We start from the raw sequence: 21,528 nt of genomic DNA, 5'->3' as shown, positions 1-21,528 counted from the left end.
AGCGCATGCACAGACAGCTGGGGGCAGTGCTGCTGAGGTGATCAGCTGGGACAAGGGCTGCCTTGGGACAGAAGGTTACGAATTTCAGAGGGCACAGCTTGACATTTCCCAAAGACTGCAGGGTTAGGCTATTAATTGCAAAAGCTAACCAGGGGTCTGAGTTATTTGTCACTTTGATGATTATAGTCTAAAAATAAGTCAAAAACATTACGAGAATAAAAATGCATTTAAATGGCACAGAGAGGGCAAATGCTAAGATGCTGAAAAGAAATACAGAACATGAAAATACAAACTTAACATTAAGATAATTATCTGAGCAGACCTTACTTATAGTCGATTAAATGCCATTCTAATGAAAGTTTTAGGTTTTCTCAGACTACTACTGGCTATGTGCCAGTGTTTTGAAGACAGTTGTAGAAGCAATGTACAATTGGGACTAAAACAGAGAAAATGAGCCAGGAAGCAGATTTTTGGATGGACTTAAAAGACAAAACAAAATTTGGCATCTCAAATTATAGGGGTAAAGGCTTATAAATTTTGACCTGGTGAAAATCCAATATTTTGAGAGAAATGGGCACTTACTTTCATCTAAAATGCTGAAATAAAAAATGAATATGGAAACAATATAGTGATATCAATCAATATACAATAAAACAACTACAATAACTCCAACTGGCAGGGACTGTGCAATGAAATAAAATGTTAAGTCTCTCTTTTCCCCTGAAGTCTCATTAATGTAAAAATTACAAAACTTTTTTTTAATAGGAAACATAGGAAAAATCTATGACTGAAACTGTCATCGATTCTATCTACTTAGAAACATTGACTTGAAATAACACTAGAAATTCAAAACTAATCAGAACCTCTGGTTCATCATCAAAAAGCTACTGCCACCAAGTAATGTATTTAATTTCTTGTAAAGATTTTCTTTATCCCACACATTTCTTTGAGCGTGTGTCTGTGTAAGGAGGATGGAAATAACTGCAGTTCCATTCTATTGACCTCTATTAAAATGACAGCATAACAATAGTGGAGTCTTCCCACTAAGAGGTCTCATTGGACTGAAAACACAGCTAACCATGATAATCATGGTTTTCAGATGAAACCTGCTTTGCACTAGGAACAACTAATGGCAAAGCACTGATTTGTCTTTGTCTACAGGACAGTTACTTAACAAATCATCTACTTTATATGAATAAACAGCTTACTCCTCATTACACCAGTCATTGGAAGAAGAAAATACATGAAGAAGGATTTAATTCAATGAGAATATCATAAAAGAGTTCCAAGAAATTTGATGTGAATTGTGGATAACAACAACATCTTGCCTCAGGCCTTCTATTTCTTCACAGCCATTTCCACCACCCTTTTCAACAGAGTATAAAAATATACACTGGTTTATATTGCTTATATTATTGAAAAATTAATTAACACTGTGTGCATTTTCCCTTAATGTCCTCTGAGCATTTCTGAGTATTTTATATGGATGGGCTGTTCCAAAGCCATATAAAACATTTCATGCCAAAAGAGAAAGCAAAGATAACAGCTGTAAGTCTTGATGGCTCTGTTAGAATGATTCAGATCATACTGCTTGGAGCACTCTGAAAAGTAGAGTGTAATTGAAATTGCAAATACATCAGATTTTAAGAAGGCCAAAAGAGGCCAATGAGGCCAGTACACTGCCAGTTTTTTTTAGATTCAGTATAGTTCAATATCAGTGCTGATAAATATCACTCACTGTACCCATTTTTATAAGGTTTTTGATCAAATAACAATGCAGAGAAGTGAGTTCACAATACTAGTGTGCAAGAGCAAATTCACAGCCAATGTTGCAGTGCTACCACATAACAGTATGTTTCAATAGCAGTGTTTAAATAAAATTACCTTTTTTATTCTTTTTTACCAGTGATGCACTTTTTTTGAATTATGTGTTTTTTACATTTATACATAATTGCAGCTGGTTTCAGTAGAGAGCTTTTAAGAACAATGATAATTACAAGTGAGACAAAGAAAGTTAAACCATTAATAATTTATGATCACAAAATTCTTTTGCTCTGATGATCCTGAATAAACAGTAATTAATTTAGCCTCACAATACCCCTGTGAGGTAGGTAATTACTATCAGCCCCATTTTACAGGTGGGGAAACCAGAGCACATACAAGGGAAGTAATTTGCTCAAAGCCTGGGTACAGAAACCAGGTATCTGACAGTCACCTTCTGTTTCTTAGCCACCACATCACCCTTCCACATTAAAAAACATAACTAAAATATGTACAGATACTGCATGTGTGCATGCACACATGTGTGACTAGCACTTGTGCATAGAAGCAACTCTTTGTTTCTGAATACTCATCAGGATTTTAGATACATATAAAGGATAAAAAAAGATATCATGGATGTAGTTCAAGATATTTGAGAACTAGCACTAGTGAGTCTTTTCATTTGCAGATAAACCAAGACACCATGAATGAGAAAATGGCAATAATGCTTTCTGCATTTTAAAATAATTCATTTAAAAATTATTCTTGTGAGGAAATCAAAGGCTTCCTTTATTATCTGCTCGGTATTATTAATACAGTTATGGTAATACCAACATGTCTTTAGAAAACAGTGTTTTTAAGACATGACAAACCAACCTCACAGGAGTACTGTATGAATCAAATTAATAAGTACTGGAAAAAATTATTACAGGCACTACACTGTGCTAAGTGTTAATTAGAGTACCAAGCAGGTAAATATTCTACCATGTTCCAAAAGACTCCTATGATCAGACACAAATCACCCTGAATTAAATGTATAAAAGTAGCTGTTAAAGCATAAATTAGATGTGTGACCTAGTTCCAACAGAGTCCTTTGCCAATCCTTAACCATGTGAAAACAACCCCAGGCTGGAGCTTCCATCCCATTCCTTGTCTGTGAAGCTGGTTTGCCACTCACCTGCCCTATACAAACAACCTGTTTCAGATTTATTTCACAGGAACAAGTAAGATGGTTGCAATGTTATTTAATTCTCTGCTCCAGCTCATTTCCACTAGAAAAAGCAAGAAAAGCCGGTGAGGAGAGAAAGCCCCTGGTGCAATGATCCCAAGAGTTTCCAATTCACAGCATGTTTTGTATATGCACTTCTCTTCAAGAAACCCAGACTCAGATACATTTAAGACCTTGGATTTCCACAGTCTGGCACACAACAGTCACCCAGGGCATTGCTTCTCTGTTAATAAGTTTACATGGCACTATACAACTAAATAGGCAGAAATCTTAGAATAATTTTTGTAATTGTTTTCCTGAGTGGTTTGCAAGTGCTTTTCAGAATCTTTACTCTAACTTTTCCACCTAGTTCCTTACAGTAAATTTGTAATCTAGATTTTCTTGTGCTTTACTCATACATCCTGTGGGGTTTGTGAGAGCCTACGGTACTACACTGAATTACTACACCCAAATCTGCTGCATTTGATGATAATATGTTCTATATTCACAGCTACATTGAAGAATGATTCCAATGCATACACTGATTTTAAGACAGTCCTTTTCTATTTGACTAGCATTCATTATTTTCTGTTTGCATACTCTGGACAATGAGCTATCTGTATCCTTCTTAAACAAGGTGGTGTGCAAGCCTGTCACTAGCATCAGTATGACATTCAGTGAGTACAGAGTTAGTTATTCTCTATCAAAGGCAAAAAGTGAAGAGACTATATAGTTTTCTTAGAGAAGCATCCTAATCCCAGGCAGCTGTGACACACAGGATGTCAGACATTTAAACTCACCACACCACACCCCACTTGTTTTCCTACATGGCTAAAATAAACCACAGAGAAAAGACAAGAGGAGTGTGGATTCACTGCATCGCCATTCCCTAGGGATGCAGAGGTCAAGACTAGGAAACTCTGACAAAACTGGGATGAGGAAACAAGGACCTGACTCACAAGCCTTTCTGCAGGCAGCTCCTCCAGAAGCCCTTCCCCTGCCGTCCCTGCAGAAAAAGGGGCCACTGGTGGTAGGGACTGAGAGACACCCCGTGGTGATGGGAAGGAAACAGGACACCCTAAATCCCTTCCCATCATCTCCACGACCCTTTGGATTGTCAAACCAAGCCAAATGGAAAAGGTCAGGCTGGGGTTTGACTACTCCCACCAGCAAGGGCAAATGCCAGGGGAAATCCCAAACAGGGATGCTGTGGGAAGGAGAAGGCGGTGCTCCCCACCCAGCTCTTCCCAGAGCAGAACTCTGACCCAGCCAGCACAGCTGCCCTTATAGGAAGTTTAAAAAAAATAACCATACAAAGAAAACTGTGTAAAAGAGGTATTTACACTCTCTGGAAATTTAAAAAGAGACAGGCTACCAGCCTAGGGTTTAACAGGAGAACTCATCTGGCAGCTGCCATCATCCTAGAGGGGCTCGCTCAGGAGAAAAAAAAGAGCAACTAAAATGACTGTCCACAAGTGAAGGCACCTGGTCTGGAAGTAGCATCAAGCTGGTGTTTTTTCTTTCACATGTGATGGGATGGGGAAAGATACTGGTGCTGATAGTTTGTCAGGACTTGCTACAATTACAAGAGCATTATTGTATATTACGAGATATGCTAATTAACATTTTACTTCCTTTAATCCTCAGAAGGGTCTAAGCCTAAATTTGTTAGATTGTCTCACACATGTTTAAGTTAAGAGCTGGTCTCAACTAGGAGTGCATTTGTCTCTCAGTCCTTTCCCAGTACAGAAACACTTGGCCTACAAAAAAATTTGTCATTGTGATCAACCATCTTTTCTGGTCTAGTCACTTGTGTAAAAATCACCTTTTCAGGCTGAAGACTCCCAGCCTTCCACTGAATACCTCAATTAAAAATATAATTAAAAAGTTACAGTCAATCATTCTAAAAATAAACATAAAGAAATAGAGCATATACAGAAAAGAAACAAGGTGGCATTGAAGGTGCCTAGGGCTACAAATTTGCTACCATAATTTGAGTTTCAGTCGAAATGAGTTCCCAGGCCATAGAGTGAACACAAGACATGTTATCCTTCGCCCTTGGTAACTGATGATGGATGCTTTTTTCCACAGGACTGATAAGAAACCTCCTCTCCATCAGCATTTACAGCCATGTTTGCAATTCTGGAACATCACCAGGGAAAAATAAAATGGTACAGTGAAGAGTCTTTCGGTTTTTGTGTTCAGCTGCAAATATCAGCTAACCAGGTAACTGTGCATCTCTCTGGAGTTGATGCTCAAAACCACGCCTGAGTGATTGCCTAGGAAAATACAGAAACAAAAGGCCAACATTAGTTCATTAAGTACTCCACAATAAATCCCCCTTTTATTGTAGAGACAAATAAATTGCATAAGAGAGTGTCTTTATCAAACAACAGGTCAGGTGAAGGTTGGTGCAACAGCTCCATGTACCTACAGCACACTTTTGCACAAAGCTTTTGCTCATGGTGGTGGATTTGTGGTGAATTCCTAGGGTTTCTATCCCAGTGACAGCATAAGTTGGTTCTCTTTGTGGCTTATAAAGGTGTAGTTGTCTCGAGGGGTGCAGGTGAGGGAGGAGAATGGAACCTGAGGCGTCCATTCGACATGCCACTGACCTGGGACTGGACACTGACCGGCATCAGCAATAAGGGAACTCTGTAGCTGTTCAAGTTGCCACTTCTCCCAGAAGGAGTCACTGCAAGGTAATGGTGTTGAGGAGTCCCAAGGTGGGGGTTGCGATAAAGTAGGCAACATAAAATATATAGAAAACAAAAAAAGTGGATGGGTGAGTCTGGAAATACTGTACTGTGGAAATTCAAAAGTTATGAGAAGAGAGAGAACAAACAGAAACCCAGGCCTGTAACTCCCTGCTGCGCACGGAGCGGAGGCGGCTACTGACATCTCCCAAGAGGGAGGGAGAAAGCTCACCAGAACTAGAAGGGATCTCCATAGCATAGGAACTTCTGCAAATAATGTAGTAAACCAGAATTTAATATAAAGCAGGGATTATAACGTGTTGCATAGTCTAAACCAGATAAAATAGAGTATCATTAACAGGAATGTTTTCTTGGCAGTACTGAGCAATACCGGAGCTAGTGGAAAGTATTGCAAATAACAAAACAGTAGAGCGAGCAGGAGTGTAGTTTTGTATATTAAATAACATCTTCTGTCTAAACGCTGTACAGCAGCTGACAAATACGAATGATTATGATCCACAAAAATGAGATTTTTACACTGTCCTGGAAAGACTGCTGCTGCAGACAGTCTGGCTGAAGCACAAATCACCTCAAAATTACATTCACATTCTTATGTCATGAAAACATCATGATCTTGTACTCTTTAACCCAAAAATAATGCTCTGCTCAGATAGAAGATTTTTGTTTCCTTCACAAGTGCAGGGCAAGCAGAGATTAATTCTAAATGTGTTACAAATCAGGGTAGCATTTCTTTATTAGAGCATCCCAAGCTCCTTTTTTTTAAATAAGCCATGAGGGATTTTCTGCCATTAAAAGAAGTTATGCCTCTGTACATTGCTAGAGGTGGTTGAATGCTCCACTTTAATAAGCATGTCTACAAGGACCTTGTTAGCATTCAGCTTCTCCTCTAAAGACCCTGGAGACAAGATGACCAAACAAATTTAACATAGGCTTTGTTTTTCCAGGTTTGTTTTTGGAACTAACTCCGGTAAAGTCAGGAGAGCAAAAAAGGTCGTCTTGCAAAATTAGAATGAAAGCAGTGATACTCATACACAAGGTTGTCAGAGAAGAGATAGAAATACACAAAGCAAAGCAAGAGGTTGGATTCTTCCCTTGTGTTCAAAGCTAACACCTCCAAGAACCTAGAAGCAGTACACAGTTCTGCAAATGAAAATAAAGACATCGACAACAAAAAAAAGGTGAAACTCAAGATAAAGAAATCTCTCATCAGACCAGGTTCTGTCTTGCCCAGGCTACCTTGGGTGCAGCTAAAACACATCTTCTTCCTTGGGGTTCACAAAGACATTACAACTGCCTTTCACACCGTCAATCTACTGCTACAAATCCCAAAAGCTTTGGATCATCTGATTTATTTTCACAAATTTTCAGAAATGGAATTGGGTGTTGTTTACTTTGTCCTATAGTTTTCAAACTGTGACCTGAAAGCAGTCTGAAGACAATGTATTATAGATCAGAAGTCCATGTTGCATTAAAACTAACCACAAGGTGCCAGGATATACACTTCCACCTGACACTGAAATCATTTGCACTGAGATACTCACAGAAAGTTTCCCTCATGGATTCTTTATAACCACCTCATGAATACTAGAAAATCAACAGCTAAATTAAGGAAGATTTATGATACTTTTAATACATGAATAAATTTAATGTTTCTAATAACAAAAAACTTTAAATGCCATTGGAATATGAAGGTAAATAATGCAATGGATCTCCATACAATCCATCTGAAATCACAGAGGCATTGACTCTACAAATCCTTCTGGCCTGAACTAAATTTTCCACTAATTCAGGGGATTATTGAGTGAATTCAACTGTTGCAGATTATATCCCATTCTACCAAATATAATTTATCTCTAAAGTCGTCCAAGTCAGTCTCCTGACATTAAACTACTATGTCTGTGCTCATGCTCTATATAGCAAGTCATCCATACATTAGCCTGTATCTCAAGCAAGCCAAAAAGTGATTGAGATAATCCCTTGTTACTGGTGTTACCATTTGCGTCTTTTTGAGACTGAACGGAAAATGAAAAAGAACTAAAATGAAAACAAACATCAACTTAAAAGCAACTACTTATGAAAATTTATAAGCTAAAAACGAAATTACCTCTTGCGTTACCTAGTGTTTGAGAGTCCAGATCATCATCAATAAACTCCTCACCCTGGATGATGTTCTGGGTGTCCTCACTGTGATTAACAGGGCTTGTCATTTCCTGCTCTTTTTCATTGTGCATCTGGGCGTAGACATTTCTGCCTGGCAGTTTCCTAAATGGGACAAGAAGAAAAAAATTTGGGATGGAATTCTTTTGTGTCACACACACACTGGCATCAAAGCAGAGCTCCAGCAGGGCAAAGTTGTTCCAGAACAAAATATCATCACCAATCCCATCCTACCTTAATTTTGTGATTATAACCTAAACTTACCAACTCTTTGTTCTCTGTGACAGTTTTATGTAACTGCCTTATCAGGATCTTCAGACTAACATAATATTTAAGCATCCATTTCTAAGATTAACAGACAATGAGGAATGTTGGAAAAAAATTACTAAAGCCACAGAAAACCTATTTTAAGAATTCAAGCAATAAAAGAGCCCAGTGGGTGCTGTTCATTCTTGGTCCCAGGTGTTGTCACATACATTAAGCTGGGCTGCAATCACCATCACATCTCCCTGAGCATGTGGGCTGACATTGAAGTGTGATAGCATCAGATGGCACTCACAGTCAATCAGGATCAGGGAGAAAAAGTCAGGAGAAGTCCAGGAGACAGGGAATGGAAAGGAGCAGAGACTGAGAAGCGAGGAGGCCAGGACAAGGGGGAAGGAGCAAGAACATAAACAGGCATCAATAAGAGCACAAGACAGGGGAGGTTGGTTAAGTTTAGCAGGCAGCACTGAAGGAGACAGAGTAAAAAATTTGGACTGGGAACTGATTAATTAGACAAACTCCACAAGAGACAATAATTCACTCACTGACTGGAATCTAGAGAAACAAAAAGCATCCTATTAAATTATCACCCTGGCTGAGACTAGGAGGCTTATGATTTGATAAGGGGATCTTAACTAGATTAATTTAAATTATACTTTGTCAACTCAAAGGGAAAAATCAGGGACTGCTAGATTTGCAACAGATTTTATGGTTTAAACATTCCTCAAGAGCCATACCCTTTGTGCTGTAGCTGTGCTCACCTGCAGTCTGCCTAGGCACATGGGGACATCCTTTCCCAAGCACCAAGCAGACACTTCAGATTAGGGAACTGCAGGCTCTAAGCTCCATTTCCTACAGTGCCAGAAGCTGCTTGACAGCTTGAGCAGCATGACAGCAGATCATGGCTGTCAAAGTCTCTGCTTAAAGCCAGATTATTACAATGGGCAGAAAAGAAAAACAATGAGAAGAGAAAAAACAGGATTGAACAGCTGTGGTTTCTGTTGAGCCCCTTTAGACAGAGAGAGAATAGAAAAAGTGACACTAATTTTTAGGCATCTCTCTAAAAGCAACCATCTCCTGCTCCCTATTACAGCAGCAGTTTAAAAGCTGGATAAATATACAGATTATTCTATTTTCTCTAGGCTTTTGAAGAAGATATGTTTTAAATGCCATTTCACAAGGTGTCTTTAGCAAGGGGTACAATTTTGAAAAAAGAAACTGCAACAAACTATTCTGAAAAACAACTTCCATTGCATCAAAATAATGAAAATAAATGGAACTTACTAAAAATTAAAGATGACTGAAGATAATATCTTCCCTTTAATCTGAACAATCCAAAAGATAAATTGAGTCCTATATATCTACACAAACACACATATCTGTATAGGTGTTTGTATACATGCACACACACACACACACAATTATATCTCCAAATAAAAATTAGGTATTTTATCCCATTATTTATAAGCAGTACAAAACCAAAAGGAAAAGGACAAGGATGGAAAGAAGGTCTGATGACAAAATGCTGTGTTATTATGATCACTTCAACAGGTCTGAGGGCTCCTCCAACAAAAACATACACATAAAGCTAAGCCCTGCATCACTCTCCTTTCATTATATGGATTAAAAAAAAAAAAAAAAAAAAAAACAAAAAACCACAAAACAACATTTTGTAAGAGGGAAGGACATTCCTCATAACCAAAACAAATACATTATGTAATTAATTTTGATTTTTTTTTCTCTAGGGCCAGTAACTCCAGACTGTTTTTAATGTGTCTGGTAATGAAACTGGTCATGTGGAAAACTATTCTCTCAATCAGACCTGCATCAAACCTGTCAAACTGCTCACTTTCAGTCCACCACCAAAAGCCTAAGGGAGACAAAACCCAGAAGAATGTCTCTGTAACACATCTGCAGAATTAGCACATATGTTTCTACAATAATTATAATAACCTTCTCTGAACTATTTCTGACAGATTGGAGAAGCATCAATGGCATTATCAAAACAATTTTGACATAATAAAATGTTAAACATCTCAAAGCCATATGGCACATCAGACCTTTGCAGTTAAGTAGAGGGAGAAGGGCTGCTAGTGTGACTACTGCCTATGAAACCAGGTTAGCAAAGTGTGTCCTTTGGTGTAAATCCTGAGGCTTCAACTCATGGCTCCTACATTACTTACTACCTAGAGATAACCATGAGCAGAACACATACTAGTAAAGATATTCAGGAAGAATGAAGAGACCTCTGAAATTCACAAATAACCATTAAATGTATTGTTGCTACGACAACTTCCTTATGGTTTACGAATAAAAGGAGGAAAAAAAAAAAAAGAGAGATGTTATTTCTCACTTGCCTTATCCTGCCCAATTCTGCTGAGTGCAGGTCCTTTGGGGAAGGTATAAAGCTGAGGTACTCAGTACTTGCACACTTTGCTTTGCTTCTCACACTGACATGGAAAAGACTAACACTGAATGGATTGGAGGAAGGAGACCTTGAGAAGACATGTACTGTAAGCATTAAACCTTTTATACACTACAGAGATCTTTCTGTGTTTCATAATGGTTCAGTTTTACAAGGAACACAGTCAACCACCCTGAAAAAAGTGACAGTCCAAGCCTTTTCAAGAGGCATATTTAACACATCTTCCAGATATTCTGTTTATAAGGGACAACCACACTGTGGAATGAAATAGGATGTGGATACTGGACCCTCACTAAAGATGGGCCTGATTCTGGAAATTTTGCTTCTTACTGCTCAGACATGCAGGAAGGAGGCTGCCACCCCTACTTGCACAGAATAAAACTCTAGTGTACCCTGATGTGCTTTCTCTTCTTCAAGAAGCAGTTAACTTTGAGTCCAGTGTAACTGTTTGAAGCAGGCAGAGCTCAAATTCTTGGGTCTAGATAAAAGACTACTGTGAAAACATGACAAGACACGAAATTTGACCCAAGAGATTTGTATCAGCAGTATGAAAACTGAAAGCACATTTAGAAGAACAGACAAGAAGATTATGCAATAGTTTCTTTGGGGGCTTAACTCATCTGCAAAATGCATGTGCTTCACATCCATCACTGGAGACAATTACCTCTGCTGAGCAGCACTCCATAGTTTACATTTTAGTTCCTTTTGTTTTTCCTGTAGCATTTTATTTCAATCATGAAAAAGAAGAAATATTTTCCCTGCCTTGAGGACCATAAAAATATGAGCTAGAGATGTAATTCTGCACACCACTACTAAAGAACACCACACATTCTTTTCATCGAGCTCTCCAGGTCCCACACCTTTTAGAAGATATTCCAGGAAGGACTTTGTTTTCCTTCCTTTATTCACAAATTCTAATCAATTCATACCCCAAACTGTTAGCACTTAAAAATGTTCAGCAGGAAGGAACAGCAGGAGGTGGATGCGATATTGATTCCTTCTCATTTAAGCTCCAGTTTATTTGGCTTTCAATTCCTTCTTTGTGGAAAAAAATATTCATTTGCCTTTATAAAACTTCATTTATTTTCCAGAGGCTTGATTAAAATTCAGTTTAGTATAAAACATATGAACATACTCACATGGCAAAGAATATGGAATAATGTAGCATTCGCTTGGAAGTTAGATAAAAATAATGACAATAATAATCCATTAAATAGAATACTTTATTGTGGTGTTGACTTTATTATGTTTGGATAAATGTTCAGATGACTGACTTCTTTGTGCTTTGAGGCACTCCTGATATACTCCCCTCTTTCATTTCTGAAATCTTTTCTGCATGCTATTACTTTGATTTCTGAGGATGTTTTTACAAAATATTATGGAACATTAAATTAGTGCCTGGTTTTTTTATTACTAAAAGGCATGGATTGGGACTAAGCTTGCTCTCATGGAACATAAAAGTAGTATAAGCAAGGTGGGGAAAAAAGATAGCTTTTCTTCAGAGACTGAAAATGAGATAGTAAGTCAATGAGGCAGAAAGATAACACAGTTCTGCTCCAGATTGTGGAAATGACCCAAGAGGGGGTTCATTTACCAAAATTGGTACTTGATAGTAGCAGGCAAAAAAGGAATACACACAAAATGGTATGAATCTGGGTGAAGAAGATTCATAGTGATTTGTGAAAACAATGCATGCAGCTTTAAGTAGTAAAGTAGTTTGCATACAAATTAAAAGATTAATATTTTCATACTCTTTCAGAGAATTGAGTTTGCTGCAATTAGCCAGGTAAAATACATAAGGACAGAAGCCAGCTATTTGCTCTGGTTTGGCCACTCTAATATGGTGCTATTATACAGAAATGAAAAATGAGAAAATGATGATTTCAGATCTTCTACTAGTAGCATGATGATTACATGGCAGCTTTGATGTGGCTAAAATATCATTTTCCTTTCCTCCACTTTGCCTGGTGCAGACAGTGCTATTTCCCTTCTCTATACTGTTGCCCATGATCCCACACCATAAAGCTTCTTCTGAGAGGATGAAGAAATCTTTTCTGGATGGCAGCTTGAAAACCACAAAAAAATACAAACATTGTTTCAAAGGGAATGGAAGAAATGTGTTTTTACTGAATCAAAAAATCTAGTAAAGATGGCATGCTATAAAAAAAATATACGCAGATCCCAGATCCACATTAAGATATAGCCCTGGATTTTTCAAAATTATTTTCCAGCTGCTTCATATTGTTGTGGGCAAAAGAAGCAGCTGCAGTCCATTTTACCTGGATGCTTAAACAACTGGAGCAAACTAGTGAGTATTGCAACACGTGGTTTGCTTGAGGCACCCGCTCTGTGGTGCTTCCCATACCCAGGAAGTGAGAGCAGAGCAGAGCAGGGCAAAGGTGCTTCACTCGTGGCTTGCCCACCACCCACACCTGCTAACAGCTCTGCTCCACCTGCACAGGCAAGGTTGGTTCACCTGCAAGGAATGACCCCTTGCTCCTTGCTGCCACGCTCAAAATTCCTCCCCTAAATTAACTAAACCAATAGTTCAGATAAACCAAACAGCTCATTTGTTGAACACCATTACCATTAGTTTTTAAAAATCCATCACATTTATCATTTAAAATTTACTTGCCATATACGGAGTAAAAGTAGCCCTAATCTGAACTCCTTATCTACTCTGATCACCCCTGTGTTTCTCAAAACATTTTGGATTCTTCCTTTTTTTTTTTTTTTTTTTTTTTTTCTTGGTTTAAAGCAATGAACCATGCTTGGGATTGTCAGGAGTCACTTCCAAAACTCTGGGGACTCCAGCACAAGTTTTTCTGGAAGTGACGGGATTCACAAAGAAACCATCAGATAAAGTGGGGGGTGCATGAATTTCGGGAATGGGGACATGAAAAAATAAACACTTTCAATTTTACAGCATGTAAAAACAGAGGGCAGCAGTCTTCCTAGTCAGTGCCTAAGTATTTGGGATTAGGGCATATAAAACATGACCTACAGTCATCCAATCATTAGCTAGACAGCCATAACAGCTCTGGTTATCCAGCAGATCATAAAATTACAGACTTCATGAATATTTTGGGCAGATGACCATGCTTGGGGACAAGATCTTTCAGCACTCAGAAACCATGGGGCAGTTTGGGCATGTTTTGCCATTTTCTATCAAAGCTGTAGGTCTACACAAGCCTGCTATTTTCTCTGCTTTTTTCTTCACAAGTCCTGAACTCTGTCATTGCAAATAGATGACATGCTCTCGTGTATGAAGCTGTAACTTCCCCGCCAATCCAGTTACCATCTTATTTTGCAAGCCAGTTTTTCCATCTTGCATCTCTGCAGGTATCAAATTTCACTTTGAGCCAGCAAAGAGAGAGAAAGCAGCCCAAGACATGTTCATGCAGTCTCCTGCAGACCATCTGCTTTGCATGTGCTCTGATGCTAGCTGCAGGACCTGTAGACCCATTCAGTGTAGTGATTAAACTAGAATCCAAAAAAAAATTTCACCAGAGTAGGGAAAAAGTAGTTTTAACCCTTCTATTAATCTACATGAATGAAGGGAAGGCACCACCAAATGTTTTCCATGTACTCCTTAGGTTTGTAAATCACACACCATAATTATGGACAGTATTATCATTTCAACACTTTACACACCTGTAATTTCTCTGTGGAATTAAATAATATTTTTATTTCCCCAAGTTATCTGAGTTACCATAGGCCACAGTAATTCTAAAATTATCACCTAAAATGGAACATTTTTTATTGCCTATGGCATTCTTTCAGCAAATTAATTTTTTAATACCCAGGCATATAATAGCGAAAAGTCTCCTTAATGTATTATAACTTTCAACTTTTATATCTATAAAGGACACTCATTTCATAGCCTCAGTCTCTGTGGACCAGTTTGTAAACTTACGTACTCACTGTACTGACTTTAAAGGGACCGTACTCCCAACAAGTACTCCACGTGGATCCAGCAATGCACCAACCATCTCCATAAACACAGGAAAGACTCTTTTAAAGGGATTAAAGATTTTGGTGGGACAGGAGTTCACAGGGAGCCCATGAGGAAAAAACAATTTTTGAAACACAGCACTGATTAGGTGCCAATATTCTTTGAAGAAAAAATTGCAACCAAGAAATGAAGTATGATTGCAATGAAGTATGCAACCAAGAAAATTGTCAGTTTTGAAAAGCTTAGCAGTATTATTTAAAAAGGATTCTTTCAAATATCTCAGAAACAGATAAGACACAGACTAAAATTGAACACTACTGCATGGTCATTCATCAATGCCAACAGCTGTTTTTAGGCTACTGACAAACTTTTGAATATATCTCACAATAGTCCTCACTTGCATCTAAATTACCCCCAGCCCCCAAGTGTAAATGCAAATGATTTTTACAAATTATATACAGAAGTGCAAGAGATGCACAATTTGGAAATTGCACTGTATTTTCCTCCTTAATAAAAGCTCTACTTATAAAGCAATGGTTCATGGAGCATTAAGAACTCAAGGAAGAATATTTTTCTATTCCTTTCTTGAATATTTTATACTTCTTCTACCATGCAGTAATTTTGACTGTTATTTAAGTACTCTCATTTAAGAGCTAATAAAAGATATAAATCAGATAGCTTTTACAAGATACCACAAGGAAGTTTTATGATCAAAACACAAAGAGAAAATCCTCCATTGTATTGCTATTGAAATAATATAATTACATCACATCAAACATTTGTATGTTTTTTCTTTGCTTCGGGCACCTAAAAGAGCAAAATGGATTTTTATTCCATTTTAGAGAGGCTGATACAGTATTCTGCGCTTTGTCCTTTAAAGCAGTCAGTCACTATGAACTCTAAAAAGCTCAGGTTCTTGAAGAAAAAGGAGTTTTTCTCTATTGACATCAAAATACTTTAGCTAAACAAACTCTTACTTAATGTTAACTTCATTTACTGCTGTCACAAACTTAATGCTGCTCGTAGTTCTATAAACATATTTATTTTAAATAAAAATCACCCCTTAATAAATGAGGCAAATCAGTATGAATCCTCACTGAGGAAGGACAACAGGAGATGATGATGATGATGATGATGATATTGATGATGATGATGACGGCTTATTTCCAGTATGCTCAAACCCAATAGCTTCTGATGATGATGATGATATTGATGATGATATTGATGATGATGATGATGATGGCGGCTTATTTCCAGTATGTTCAAACCCAATAGCTTCTGAATGCCCCAGAGATACAGAAATGGACAGTAGGATGGACAATGATAACAAGGTCCCATGAACAAGAGCAAATTATTTAAATTGCACAGCAGCTCGGATTAAAATTAATTGCAGACTAAAGATATGTCAGACTGTTCAAGGCTGGCATTGCTCAGTTTTAAGAATATCCTCCACATAAGAAATATATCTTGCAGAAATATTTCTTCCCTCCACACTCTAGTGCCAAGTTAAAGCAAATTTCTTTCTGTCAGTCATTCTCCATGGCATTGCCTCAACAATTAAAATGTAATGTGTGCAAAAAGAAGCCCCACAGCATTACATGCTTCGATAAAACTTCTTTTTTAAGCAAATCAGCATTGCAGATACACTCCCTGTCCCAATAGTTTTAGCTTATTCATAACTGTTAGGAGTAATGAGAAGGGAATTAATCAGGAATAATATTTTAGTTCAGCTCTGATTCTTGATGGTATTATTTAGACAAACTGAACAAACTCTCCATAGTTCCCACATTGCTGATATTTATCTTGGATCACAACAAGTGAAGCAAACATAAGTGCAGTACCTTGCTATCCGAAAAGTTAAGAAAAATATGACTTTCAAAGTCATGTACTTCTTGAAGTTCTTCAAGAAATCTTCTTTATAAATAACAAACTCTGTCTTGCTAATCTATGGATAAATCTAATTATTAAAATGCATCTATTGATTTAGGTTTACTTGCCTTTTGAACTTGTAGAGGATGAAAGCCCCGACTGCAACTAGACAAACAACAAAGAGAACCACAATAGCCCAATAGCCACTGCCTCCTCCAATCCTCTGAGAGTCTGAAACACAAAATAAAAGAACAGTTTTGCATGTCCCCTTCCACATCATTCACATTCTTGAGCATTCTTTTCTATTTAATTGTCAGGTCAAAACCACCAGTTGTTGTTTTTGCAACCTCTTCACTCCATCTGGCTTCTTCAGAAAGGCAAAACCACAGAATTAGTTGGTGGCTTGTTAATGAAGAACAGAGGACCCATTTAAAAAATAGAAAGCAACAAACAGCGAAACCCAATATCCTGAATATTTAATTATTTGCATACTCAGTGATTGTTTGAGTTTTTTCAGGGAATCTTAAGTTATCATAGTAAATGATCACACACCCTACGTACTTGCTTTGCAAAAGCAGGGCTGTATTAATCTCACAGTATTGAGAAAGGAGAAAGGCTGTGAACAACAAATGAACTCATCAAGGTCATGCATTGATAAAGGCTGGAATGAACATGGACTTCTTTCCATCCCTTTTGTGTTGGCAAACAAATGTCAACCCTTTACACCAGACAAGGTACCACAGTGAGACTGTAGCACAATTGTACATTAGAAACTAGATAAAAGAGCTTTGTTTTCTACAGAGAGATGACAGATAAAATATCACCATAATTTACAAAAAATTGGTAGTGGCTGGCTAAAGCTGTTCTCCCACAACACACTGAAATTAATAGAGGCTATATTATGGGAGATAACGCACAAACAAGAATTACAGGACATTCTCATAAAAGATTCAAGTCAAAGCTGGACTTTATGGTTGAAACATCATTTTAATGTCTCTCTGTTTAAAATACACACAGGTATGCGCACATACTCTCTTCAACCAGTTTCCATCAACAGTCAATCCAGGGAGGCAGGAAATTCCCTTGCCCCCACCCCATCTCCATTTGTTTTAAACAGAGAAAAACCACAATTTATCTCAGGACAGGATTACCAGTGTGGAGACCCTACAGCAACCTTCCCATTAGTTGATAAGAAGATCAGAGATGCATGGCAGAGATACAGCAAGCCTTGTGTTAGACCCAGTAGTAACAGCCGCAGAGTTAATGGCTGATATAAGGGCAAAGAAGTTCTGCTCTCTTAGCAGCCAGATCTAAAGTGATTTCAGATCACCAGATGAGTTTTTGAATCCTAGCTGGCTCTTCCTTCAGGGCACTATTTTGTACAATGGAGGTATTTACTTTATGTTGTGGTTACACAGAAAAAGCAAGAAGCATGTGATACAAATTGTGGGGTATGACAAAATGGAAACATAAAAAAAAATCATTTGGTTGTGATAGTTAATAATGACCAAATGAAAATGTATATACATATATATATAAAATCATAATGTATATGTGTTTATTTATATGTAACAAGTAAATATATACATATGTGTTATATGTACACATACACATTGATATAAAGATTTTCTCCTTAAATTATTAGAACTTGAACAGGAATCCAAAAGTTAGTCTATTGATAGCTTTTTTTATATATTTACCTGAATCAGAGTCAGCTAAAGTCACTAAGACCCAGTATCCTCCCCTCAGAAAGAAACTGATGTTGTGTGCATTCAGGGCCTGCTTTATAGCTGCTATTCTCTGAAAATACAACAGAGAGAATGTCAGATGTTTTGTGCTCTGTTCCACTTTGAGACACTCAATGTTCTGAAAAGGAAAACTTCTGATTCTTTAAATGGTGAAAGCACTTGTCAATGATGAGCTGAAATCTAAAAGAAATTCAATATTTAAAAATCAAGCAAAACTCCAGAAAACATAAAAGCTGAAAACATCACAATTTTATAGCCAAATCTTTCTTCTTGATTACCCAAGCCTTTACGTTCACCCACTATGAGACAGACAGCAAGCAATTTGCATGTGCTATTGGGTTTGCCTGGGTCATAACTCACACAATGCATAATCCATATTAAAAGCCCTATTCTTCTAACCTATCAGAAGAAAAGCTGTGATGTAACTTTGGATTTTTTGCCATGAAAATTAACTACTCTTAATAATGAACTGCATGTCATAATCTACCTTACCTCCTTACCTACAATGAATGAATTCCATTTACAGCTAATTTTTAACAATACTCCATAGAAATATATGCATTCATTCATGTGGAAAAAAATCAGTATTCCTCCCATTTTCTTCCAGTGAATAGAGCATAGTGAAATATGGTCTCTCATATTTTTATGGAGCAGAACCATTAAATATACCCTCACATCCTAACCCCAGATGACAAATTGTCTGAATTATACTTTCTACTTGCTTGTGTCTTCAACACGGTCAATTCTTTAAAAGATCAAAGCTAGTTTTGTACTCTCTGCCTTATAATTTGAGACATGACTTCCCAGAGGATGCCAAATTAGAAATTTGCTTTATATCCATGAAATCTTTGCAAGTAACTCCTGTTACTATATTATCAATTATGGTGCTCATCTTTGACATGCTTTTGAAGTATAATGGATAAAAATCCCTGTAGTCCCTCTCATATTATGGACATACACTATACAAAAGTTCAAATATCATCATTCTTTTTGAGGAATATCTAACTTCTGAAGCTATTCCACTGACTTTATTAAATTTTTTTTTATGTGGGAATGACTCAATGTAATGGTGAGCATAGCTTCAGTTATTTCACAAGACAATTACAGCAGACAGCTCCTAAGTATTTATCTTGTTGCCTAAAGCCTGAAAAGAAAATGGAGATGACAACTCCACTTAGGAGTTAGGAGTAGCTCCTCCTTAGGATTAGGAGGTTTTAATGACCTTTTAATGATAATGACCTATTCATTTTTATCAATGAATAAAGCTCCTTTGTATCAATCCAGGTTCATTCATGAGTCCATGGTGTGTAGTGCCAGAGAGACAACTACTTTGGGTTAACCGACTTACAGCCAGTAAATGAAATTTCTGAGCTCCATAACTTTTGATTCCTCATATTTTCCTGGCAGGTTCATAAGGAGCCCAATATTTGGTGTGGTTTTTGCTTAAGTGATTAAGACTTGTTTGTTATTTAACTCTCCACTGCTGGATTTGTACCCAAATCTATATGAACAACATCCTCAGGTCAAAAGCTGGAATCTCCTGTGAATCCAGCCAAAGGTTCTGGCTTACTTATTTCACTGACAGACTGATGTTTTTTTCAGTGCTCATGGGGGTTTTTTTTCTGCCCCAATGTATTTATTGAGCTCCTCTCTAGACTTAAGTTTCAGGTTCATATACCAGCATTTGAATTTTCCACCTGCTTTTTCTACATCCTTTACAATGACAATATTTGAACATGTGAACACGATGGCTCCTGCATTATAAGGATGTAAAAGATTGAAAAATAATGACACTGTTCAAACTCTTACCCACTTCTACATCTTTGGTTCTGACTTTCGCTTTTTGCCAAAGCAACTCACTGGGAATTTTTGTGAAGTAGTTTGTCTGGATAGAAATCTTCCTCAGAGCCCCTGCCTTCCAGATTATAGTTTAATTACATTTTAATTGACTCTTTCAACTGGACTCATCCCACCTGATATTAGACATGCATAAATTAAGCAACCGAGTCTTCTCTGGAGACTGTAAGCAGAATGGAATACTTTTGAAATTTCTCTGTTTTTGAAAGCAGGTTAAATCACAGTCAGCTTTTATTTCTCCCTGCATATATTTGAAACAAAAAGGCTCTTGTCAGAGTGGAATAAAATTTCACAATTTCCAAGGGGCTCCTCCTCCTGCACTGACAGCTTACTTACCACCTTTGTTATTGATGGCTACTTTTGTCAGTAATGATTCATATTCTACACGACTAACCTAATAAATAGTATCACATCCCAACACTCCATGTAAAGCACCAATAAAAACTCCAGCAAGCAACTGTTACCTGCCTGAACAAGAAATTATTGCCTTTAAAATTTCTGAAATAATGTAATATTCCCAAATCTAAAAGGTTTTCAGCCAAGAACAAAGAGGTTCTCTTTAAGAAACGACATTTTATAACTATGTCTAAGTTAAGGGTATCAGGGACACCTCCTCCAAATGTGCAGAAAAAATTCTGCATTGCTGAGTCCTCACAAAAGTGTCAGAACTCTGACTTTGAGAACTGGGATGAGCAGCATGACAAAGCACATATTTCCACTGTTTCATGATAAAAATCTTCAGAATTCTCTTCTAGTAACAGAAGGGAATGTAAGGAATTTTTAAATTTATGACAACATGAATATTTTCCTGTTGAGTTACCAGAAGCTATTGCTTCTAAGTTTATTTATATAGGGTATATTTTCAGGAGATTTCTCAAGTCACAATTGATTCTGATATATTTTATCAAAATTTTTGCCATTGAAGTCTAAAACAACAAATTTATCTGCACATATCAATAGCAAAAACAATGTCCATTAGCAATAATATAACACCAGAAACGTAGGCAGCTGTCACAAGAAGACTGGCTGTACATCTCTACAGCACTGTACTCTACAAAACAGCCGGTGTTGGGATGTGAGACTGGTGTATCTGACTTATTACCACAGCACAGCACAGGCTGCTGAAATTGCTCCTGTCTCCCTCGTTCCTGCTCCAGCCATGGCTCTGACCTGGTTAATCCTAACAATGTCAGAAATGTGCACAGATTCTCCAGATTATACAATTACTGTCCCCTTCCCCTGCTCCTCTAGTTCCAGAAAACCTTTGCAAGGTCTTCCTGGAGAATTAATTACAAATCTGTGTCCTGCTACACTACTGAAACATCCCTATGGCCCCACAGAATGGAAGCTTTTACAAATCGCTTGCAGCATGGGATTGCTCCTCTTTATGCTCTAAAATAACTCACATGATGTTTCATACACAAACATGAGAAAAATCTTGAGACAGCATTGTTTTCAACTGATACTCTTTAAGCTGCCTTGAAGCACAGCACTAATATAGAATTTGAGATTTAAAGGGAACTAATATGCATAACACTTTGCACTGAAGTAAAATGTTTGTACAACCA

General features: G+C 37.4%; 1 protein-coding gene across 1 annotated transcript in view; it reads right to left on the bottom strand.

The window, feature by feature from the left end:
* Positions 1 to 4,657: 4,657 nt before the first annotated feature.
* Positions 4,658 to 21,528, bottom strand: part of SORCS2 (sortilin related VPS10 domain containing receptor 2) — a 523,925-nt gene continuing 507,054 nt past the window's right edge. Inside the window, exons 24-28 of the mRNA XM_041402743.1 lie at positions 18,056 to 18,155; positions 16,484 to 16,586; positions 7,790 to 7,947; positions 5,584 to 5,663; positions 4,658 to 5,247 (exon numbers count right to left, since the gene is read on the bottom strand). Coding sequence (XP_041258677.1) covers positions 5,224 to 5,247; positions 5,584 to 5,663; positions 7,790 to 7,947; positions 16,484 to 16,586; positions 18,056 to 18,155 — 465 coding nt within the window. The 3' untranslated portion in view covers positions 4,658 to 5,223. The remainder of the gene's footprint in view (positions 5,248 to 5,583; positions 5,664 to 7,789; positions 7,948 to 16,483; positions 16,587 to 18,055; positions 18,156 to 21,528) is intronic.

The sequence above is a fragment of the Onychostruthus taczanowskii genome, unplaced genomic scaffold, assembly GCF_017590055.1.
Source record: "Onychostruthus taczanowskii isolate IOZ18803 unplaced genomic scaffold, ASM1759005v1 scaffold2, whole genome shotgun sequence".
Lineage (NCBI taxonomy): Eukaryota > Metazoa > Chordata > Aves > Passeriformes > Passeridae > Onychostruthus > Onychostruthus taczanowskii.
This window is presented reverse-complemented; position numbering and strand designations above follow the sequence as displayed.